Consider the following 9,278-nt stretch of genomic DNA (forward strand, 5'->3'; position numbering starts at 1 on the left):
TCATGCATCCTCTTATGCAGGTCACCAAGGAATCACTTCGACCACTCAACTATTGGAAAGATATTTGTTTTGGTGAGGTATGTGAAAATACATTCATGAGTTTGTGACAGAATGTCTTATTTGCCAAAAGATGAAGTATGATAGAAACAAGACACCCGGTCTTTTGATGCCTCTTCCCATGCCTTAGGCACCTTGGAAAAGCATAGCTATGGATTTTATCTCTAATCTTCCTAGGTCAAACCAGGGAAACGATGGCATATGGACTAAATTATTAACAGATTTAGCAAACACACCTACTTCATACCTATTAAAAAAAGTATCCAAGCAAACCACATGGCAAGAGAGTTTCGGGCACAAATCTTCAAGCATCATGGAATGCCCAAATCCATAGTAAGTGATCGAAATCCCAAGACGACCAACTTATTTTGGAAAGCATTGATTGATAATATGGGAACAAAATTAGAATTCTCATATTTGTTCACCCTCAAATTGATTGTCAGAGTGAAATTGTTAACCCCACATCATTTGAAATGCTATGTGGCTAAGCAAAAATCAGAATGGGAAAAGTGTTCCTTTAGTGGAGTTTGCTTACAACACCACACTCACAGTTCCACAAGAAAAGAGCCATTCAAATTGGTTTATGACAAAGTGATCATACCTCTCCCATCCTAAGAACTAAAGATGAGATATTTACCACCGACCAATATGTGTACGACTTTTGCTCAAGTCCAAATAATAATTGAGGGATCCAGAGGCAAGCATAAGAGGGCTACTAATAAGAGACTTGAATATCCAAGAAGAAGAGTGGGTATTAAGTTCAAGAAGGAAGGCTCACGAAAATGAGGGTCAAAGGTGTATATCCAAAGCTTTCCACTAGACCACTATGGACCTGTCCATATCAATGAACCAATCAATGGAGTTGCATGTTGCTCAAGCACCAGAAGATTTACCATGTTTTTCATGTAAGTCTTTTGAAAAAGTACCAAGGACCTGAGCCCATAGAACAAATCTTGGAAGAGCCACCAAAGGTGGAAGAGAGAGAGAGAGGAAATCGTCCAACCTAAGCAATCAGTGCATCACATGACAAGAAAGGACATGAGCCTATAGAAATAGTCTTGGAAGAGCTACCAGAGGTGGAAGAGAGGGAGAAAATTGGTTCAACTTATTCTAGATAAAGAATTTCTCTAAGTAACACATATTTTGCAATTGTATAAAGAGCCCTTTCAATTGAGGACAATTGATTAGAATTCAAGGGGATGTGACGGAATCAAATTTATCCCAAGAAATAACAAGACTTTATTTTAACTCTGATCAAAGAGAGTTGACTTTGATCAACTAGAGAAAGTTTCCATTTTATTATCTGTTTTTATTTATTCTACATGGTGGAGATGCCACTAGGATTAGTTAAGGGCATAAGAATGCATGCATTGGCTAACAACTTAGTGGGTTAGTGTGTTGGTATAGAGAGTGGTACCTTCCCCCACAATTTAAGGTTAAAAATCATTTAAAGTGGCTGCAAAGAGTAGAGTTATCTATTTTTATTTACGTGCATGGGGGGTGGTCCCATAGAGTACTAGGATTAGTTTTAAGAGCATAAGAATCTGTGCATAGGCTAACAAATTAGTGGGTTATTGTGTTGGTGTTGCTTTATTTGTGATAGGGAACTCGCCAGTGGTAAATTCCCCACGATTTAAGGGGGAAACCATTTCAAGTGGCTGCCTGACTTCCAAGAGGAGCCCACAAGAGAGAAGCAGATATGGACAACCCAACTCTGGGAAAAAACTATAGCTTTTTGGAAAGCCAGCTTTCTTGCTAAAATCACCCTGCCAATCGAGTTTTCAAAGAGCCTGCTTACCTTTTCCCCAGTCCTGGCCTCCCTGATGCTTCTGTTTCCAAGATTCTTTCAGCCAGATTTATTTCTCAATCAATTGGATGAAAATTTTCATGTCCCAAGCATTCAAAAATTGGATGAAAATTTTCATGTCCCAAGCATTCAAAAATTCCAATACTACCTCAATAACTGCAGAATGCCACAAAATGTGATATATGGAACTCCTATAGCCAATACCATTACACGCTTGATGAGCATTCAGATTTTTGCAGACCACAACTACAAAAAAGCTAGATTCAAATGACATGAAGGTACTTGACAAATATGAACATTCAGTCAATAAACAAACATCCATTCAATAAACAAGTCAACCAACCAGAGAAGTTCAACCTCATTAGTGGATGTCCTGTGATGTACTACGTATCGCAGACACCCTTGGTATTCACGCAGTATCACCCCCCGCACCGGTTTTCTCCAGTCATTTGAAGAATGCCTGACTTTGTTATTGAAAAAAACTCTCATTTACAGTACCTATTTTATGGAATTATTCTGTCAATCATTTCTTAGAATAAAGCTTAATTCTGTGTTACAAGGACTTCAGTCACAAAGACTGGGAGACTTGAGTTCTACAAAGATAGCTCAAGTTGCATTTTAATGGAAATCTTCCAAGGTTGCCAATGACGAGTTCTCCTTAAAGAGAACATTCTCAAAATCTTCAGCTCACATGGCTTCCTTCTGATTTGGAATGTAGAAGCTCAAGTTTATGAAACTGCATTTTAATGAAAACCTTCCAAGGTCTTCAATAACCAGTTTTCCTTAAGATAACATTCTCAAAATTTCCTGCTCGCATAGCTTGCTTCGGATTTGGAAGCCAGTCACGGAAACTACGTTTGGTTCTGCTTCATCAATTGCACAAACTTGTAGAAAGCTGTAAAACAGACACATTGAAAACTAACACGTTGAGACCATAATGAAATCACAGTGCAATTCTTTTTGCCTTGTACAAGTACAAGTTGCTCTGGAAAAACAAACCATTACTGACAAACATCTTACAAGGATCTGCATCATGAGGTCCAGGAGATGATTCTGGATGGTACTGGAGACTCATTACTTTCATAGCTGAATATGAAAGCCCTGCACAGCTTCCGTCATTGAGATTGATATGCGTAACTTCAACACCTTCCGGTAGGGTTGCAGGATCAACAGCATAATTATGATTCTGTGAGTATTCAAAGGATCAGACACCAAATTCTCCTTCAGAGCACTAGAATGAAAATATATTGACGTTTGTTTTGACTTCAATATTACCTAAAGGCCCTCACAAACTCTGAAAATTTTCTTTAAAATTCACCATGCACAATAAGACTTTAAAACAATACCTAAGCATGTCACAATCATGCAACTGTTATGAATACTTCATCATTTATACATTCATGAAACTCAAAATTTCGCCTCTAGAGTCACCAAATAATAGTCTTGGCTGAAGATCTGACTGACCACGTGCGTGCGTGTGCATGTGTGTGTGTGTGTGTGTGTGTGGGTGGCTGGGTTGGTGGCAATTAAGATTCAAGAGTCAATAAAGATTCTATATGCTTTCTTATCTTCATAACTACTTAGCCACAGTGTAAAATAATGAAATAAATGACAAGTTTACAAGGCTAGAACACATTCAATTGTACATGTTCAGGATTACTTCCTATAACGACTTTTTATGAAAATTCACGGATTGTTGCACCAGATAAGGAGAGTAGCATATCATGATCAGCATGAGGAACAATTTGTTCAGGGAAACAAAAAGGATCTAAGCCTCAAAATACCCACTTCACGAGAAACAAATGAAATGTAAGCTCAGAAGGCAAGCAAAGTGCAACAGGTTTTGGACTAAACAACAGCTGTGAAGAAAGCCAGCTAGAGTTTAAAAACAAGCACCAAGGCATATGGCAACCTGGCTTCAGCTCAAAGTGCCACCAGCACTAGTTTGGATTTATTGATTATCTCTATACATGCTTGGCTTGAAAACTATTGTACCACCCTGTGCTTTTATGCTTTCCAACAGACAAAAGGGAGTTATAAGGGAAAAGTAACACAATGATAATAATGATGGATGTGTTAAAGTCCGCTTGAATGGGCAAAAAGGGGGCAGAGGGAGAAAAGAAGACAAACAGCAAAGATCAAAGTTGGGAAGAACACTATTTCATGATCAAACAAAAAAGCTTATGATTTTCTCAACCATAAGCTCGCCTCTTGATTTAGGGTACCTGAGCACTGATTTCAACTCGACCAGTTTGAACTTGTCGAACTGGATGATTTCCACCATGATGACCAAACTTCATCTTGAAAGTGTTGCCCCCAAGTGCTTGCCCAAGGAGTTGATGCCCCATGCAAATTCCAAAAACAGGAATTTTGCCAACGATCTGTTTCACATTTTCTACAGCATATGGAACTGCAGATGGATCACCTGGACCATTGCTAAATAAAACACCATCTGGATTCATCTTAATGACCTCTGCAGCTGGCCATGTTGATGGAACCACTGTGATTCGGCACCCATAAGAGCCCAGTCTCCTCAAGATATTATGCTTAATACCAAAATCATAAGCAACAACCTGCTCACAAACCCAGCTGAAAATCAACGTACACTTCGACACCCAAGACATGGGAATTAAAACAGATTAAATGAAGCAATCACAACCTCAGAGTAGCTACTCAGTTGCACCGTCTTACGTGAAATGCATTAGCAGGTCCATCCTGCACTTCTCCACTAAACTCCCAGTCTTTCTCTGTTTTGTCCTTCCATTCATAAGGCTCAGTACAAGTGACTCCCGTGATAAGATCCTTACCTTGAAAAGAGTATAGCATGTCCTTTGAATCAAAGTGGTAAAGATCCATACAGAAAAGATTGTCTTTCATGGTGTATTAGGAGTCTAAATCTTTCGAGTTATACAAGCCGTCTTTGTGCAAAGAACACTCTTACCTACTATGTCCCATGTTCTAGCCATATGCAATAGCTCTTCATCCGTCTTACTGGAGTCAGTGCTGAGAGCTCCAATCAAGCTTCCATCTTCCCGCAACCTTCTTGTGATGGCACGAGTATCCACATCATCTGATTTTGCAAATGGCGGGAATAAATTGCTAGGCTTCACGAAAAAGTCCAAAAATGACATTACAACTTGAAGAACTTACAAATTCCCATCACATTTCTTTTCTCCATATACTCAGGTAGTGTTTCTATTGCCCGCCAATTTGAAACACTGCAGGCAAGGCTGAGATCTATTAATAGAACTGTACAAGCCTCTTCGATGATTAGAAATGGCTTGTTAACAAGATGGAAAGATTGTACCAAAGAACAGAAAACAGTAAAGGCTGTTGTAGGGAACATGGGTGGCTTGCAAACACACCCACAAAATGGCCCTCTTTATACAAATGCATTATCACATATTTCTTTTATTTGTAAGTATGTATCAGTAGATGCATGCCAGATGCATACACAGAAATCCGTCCCACAATTGCATTCCCTGCATGTGCTGTGTACACGACCAGTACTGCAACATGGATAATATTTATTTCCAATATTCATTCAGGTCATGTCAGCAGTATGAAATGGTTCCAGACATCTTGACCAGACTTCCCTGGCAGCTGTTTGGCTTGTAACATTCAATATGTGTGCTCTTCTATATCAGGTTTTTCCGCCTTGGTATGATAAGAAAGTAAGCCATGAGTTAGCTGATGCAGCCTCTGCCTATCGGAGCAAGTTGAGTCATTTCACACAGGTTTCACTCCTCACCCTTTCCCCCCCTTTTCCTCTTAAACACACACAGGTTTCACTACTCAATTTGCATACAGGTTGAGCAGCATGAATAGTCTCAGACAGACAACATTTGTGCAAGAAATTCTGTTGAGCAAAGACAGCAGCAAAGGTATTCTTCTTTTGCTAGGTGTTGATGTTACTGAGACTTTGCCTTAAAAAGGAAGTCTCAATTACGGATTAGTTGAACAATCAATATGCAACCGACATATGTCATGCAATAAGACATGTAATCACTACGATAGAAAAACACTTGGTCTTGTTGTGATATTCGCAATGTAACTATTATCTTTTGGGTGATGCTGCTGCCACAGCAGTCACAAGTTTGGCAATTCAAACGTTGGGCATGTTTTTCCTGCAAAGAGCAGTGTTGTAAAAAAAAAGAAAAGGCAGGCAAAACAGCTCAATGCTTTCTGTAAAGCACTGGCTGAATATGAAAAAGAAGCTTGTGGAATTACCAAAGAAAGATGTGGATGGTGGTTTTCCTGCAGTAACCCTATCATGAAAAGGAGTTTCCTGATGAATCAAGCTGCTGGCGTTCTTGCAGCAGGTGCTCCTGGTGTGCCTGGTGGCATTGTCCCAAAAGTTTGGATCTGGACAAATTCCTGCAGTTGCTTGGTACCTGTTGCATATGGAAGACAGTCTTCATAAAAAAAAGTTGGGTCCTTCGGAGGATTGAACTCGGTCGCAGAAGAAGTCAAACAGGCTGCATGCGTTCATGATTTTACTACAACCGTAGAACCGTAGAAGAGAGCAAGCAGAAGAGCTCTCTAAGTGGACACCACGGCTTCTCTAGTTCCCTTCATCATGGGGTGTCTATGTCATCACATGTATCTACTTTTTGGTATCACAATGCCAGTTCCGCCTTAATGAACTCTAGTAAACTTCTCTCTATCTTGTGTGAGTGCACACACAATGCACACTCAAACTGCACATTGCTTTCATATAGATACACAGATGCGTCAGCCCCAAAAATGCATGGACGGGGAAGAATTGCACTCTTGCTCCATAAAAGATACTAGGCTAGCAAAATCAAAACGACATGCTACATGGCCAATAAGCATCTCTAAATTTTGCAGATGTTAATAATCTATATACCTTTGCAAGACTACAATATATCCAACCGTACTTCTTCATATTTTTGTTCTTAGAAAGTCCAAAATTCTACATATAAAATAAAAGAGAAACAAGAGAAGAAAAATGAGGTAACCAAAATAAATTAATAAAAATAAAAACAAAATTTTTAGCTGTTGAGGGCCAAGGCTTCCGCACCCCCCTAAGATATTTCGATATAGTTGAACAGCTGATCACCACTTGGACGAAAATTCAAAGAGTTTGCATGTCCACTAAGGTGATAGGAAAATATGCCTTTGTAAGACTTAAATATAATTGCAGAATCTCTCTCTCTCTCTCTCTCTCTCTCTCTCTCTCTCTCCACGTGCAGTAGAGGCGCCTGCCACCATTTGCAGCAGCGCACAAAGGCGCCGCCCAGAAAAAGGGCCCGTGCCTAGAGCACCCAACATCAAGCAGGTCCGAGGTCCGAGTCGAGGTTCAACTCTAGCCTTGGGGGCCATGCAGTAGGTCACACAGCTCGAAGGAGGGCCATTCAGCAGCAGCTCTGGTCACAACCACGTGGCAGGCAAGGTAGAACAGCCAGCAGCCTGATTTCGCTTCAGGCTGAGCTGTGTGGGTTGGCTTCAGCTGAGGGCTACTCAAATCTCTAAGGCCAGAATAAAATTTCTCAAGACACAGTTGTTTCCCTCCACCCCAACCAATAAGAAAATTGACCCACGTGAGCAGATTTATTCCCTGCAGCAAGAACTCGGAGATGCAAAGCGCTGCAATGCATCTTTGGAGAGGAAAGTCTCAGAAATGAATAGCAAGGGTAAACAGGAAGTAATCCAAGAGGTTTATGGTCAAGTAATACAGCAGCACCTGCACCACAGCTTGTGACCAAGGTACACAAATTAGTTGCCACCCTATGACGCAAGAATTCACAGGAACTGTGAATGGCAAGATTAACAAGTGTGATATCTCCAAGGAGGTAAAAGAGCAGTCCCAGATGTAATGGTTACTCCTTTTTTTAATGTGTACTTTGTCTCATAGGCACGTGAGGCCTTTTGAAGACGTTAATACAACTCTCTCTCTCTCATCTTGTGGAATAACACAATTGGAAATTATCATAATTTGATTTGCATAAAAAACTCTCTGAAACAAACGTATAATTGCACTTACCATCTGCTAAGACTTCTGATAATCAAACCACCAAGGAAACACTCAGCTGATTCTTCATCTCCTGAGTGAAGGACGAAAATAAAGCTTAATATGCAGATCCTATTTTATCTCGCCTCAACCCTGCCCATCTAAAAAAAGGAAAAATGCCAGATCCTTACCAAAGTTGACACCAGTATTACCAATATGTGGATTAGTCATCAACACAAACTGGCCTGCATAACTAGGATCTGTCGCAATCTCTTGATACCTGTACATATACATAGCTTCCGATCAGTAATCGAAATCGTGCAGTGGCAGATTTTCTTTCAGTTCTCTCATTTTGGAACTAGCTCAAAGAGATAACTTCCTGCTCCGAGCTCCATTAGTGACTAAAACAAGCAAATCTGCTATAGTTTCAATGTATGCTTTGGCAACCTCGTGAAAAGAGGCAGATCAACGTGAAAAATACGAGGCGTAGCGTCACCGCTCGGGAGAGAGAATTCACCCAGTCAAAGACGTATTGAAAACGACCTCTGCAACTTGAGTTCCAACAGCACCGAAGGATTTGCCTTTCCAGACAGACCCGTCTTCGAGGATCAGCCTCGTATCTGCTATCTTCCATGGTCGTTTTACTGCTATCATGCAACCACTAGACCTACGGTCACAATCTTTTTAAACGATTACGCAGAAAGAGAATGTTGCGCTTATCATAAGAGACGTAGAAAAAACGATTACTTGAGATGGGATTTTCAGGCGTCGCTGTGGGAGAAGCGGTGCATGTGACCTGCAAAAGCCAGCATTTCTTGGTGAAGCGAATGGAGGAGGCATTGAAGAGGGGAGGGGTAGGGAATGAGAGAGACATGTCTGCGGGCAAGGAGTGCGTGGAGAGAGCTAGGCGTTGCTCAAGGTGTAAAGCTTTCAATGGCAAGCGTGGAAGGCCTTTCAAGTTTGGAGGGAAGGAGAAGGGTCACCAAAATTGGAGTTCTAGATTCCACACATTTATTTCACTCGGCATCAAATGGGTACATTGTTCTTGTCTCTCTCTTGTTGGCCCTCCAAGGGTCGGTCTTAGGGAAGGGTTGGATTTTTCGGCTTGGATTGGGAAAAGAGCGCGTGTATGTCTTGTTGGTCAATTTGACCACGTTAGTAATATGTGGGTTAGGTCGTAGTTAGTTAGGGTTCGGTTAGACGTAGGTTATCTGTAAGGTTACGGTTAATTTAGGTGTCGTTTTGGGAGGGAGGTCTTTGCGTTTCTTCTTCAAGCGCACTTGCTCCGGCGTTACATGTTCTTCTTCTTCTTCTCCTGTTCTATGAAGCTAGTCCTGGAGCATAGCTCTCTACTGGTATGGAGAAGCTGTCGATCAGGCTTGTGCCCTGCTGTTTTTTCGAGAGAACGTTCTCAGTGATGCACTGCTTGTCTGGTTCGTT

General features: G+C 41.0%; 1 protein-coding gene across 1 annotated transcript; it reads right to left on the bottom strand.

The window, feature by feature from the left end:
* Positions 1-2,226: 2,226 nt before the first annotated feature.
* On the bottom strand, positions 2,227-8,817 carry CARA (carbamoyl phosphate synthetase A). The gene is made up of 10 exons (XM_087382391.1): positions 8,586-8,817; positions 8,356-8,482; positions 8,030-8,118; positions 7,872-7,932; positions 5,015-5,082; positions 4,806-4,934; positions 4,556-4,671; positions 4,090-4,437; positions 2,885-3,050; positions 2,227-2,759 (listed from the first exon to the last, which is right to left on the bottom strand). The coding sequence occupies exons 1-10, from the start codon at positions 8,710-8,712 to the stop codon at positions 2,716-2,718; spliced, it is 1,275 nt and encodes a 424-aa protein (XP_087238517.1). The 5' UTR covers positions 8,713-8,817; the 3' UTR covers positions 2,227-2,715.
* Positions 8,818-9,278: the final 461 nt, after the last annotated feature.

The sequence above is a fragment of the Dipteris shenzhenensis genome, chromosome 12 (genome assembly GCF_047967505.1).
Source record: "Dipteris shenzhenensis isolate YYH24624 ecotype China chromosome 12, Dip_SZ_1.0, whole genome shotgun sequence".
Lineage (NCBI taxonomy): Eukaryota > Viridiplantae > Streptophyta > Polypodiopsida > Gleicheniales > Dipteridaceae > Dipteris > Dipteris shenzhenensis.

Coding starts and splice junctions, on each gene's coding strand:
- CARA (XM_087382391.1), bottom strand. CDS start 8,712: ATGTCTCTCTCATTCCCTACCCCTCCCCTCTTCAATGCCTCCTCCATT. Junction 8,483..8,585: donor GCCTGAAAATCCCATCTCAA/GTAATCGTTTTT, acceptor GCATGATAGCAG/TAAAACGACCATGGAAGATA. Junction 2,760..2,884: donor ACCTCATGATGCAGATCCTT/GTAAGATGTTTG, acceptor TCTGTTTTACAG/CTTTCTACAAGTTTGTGCAA.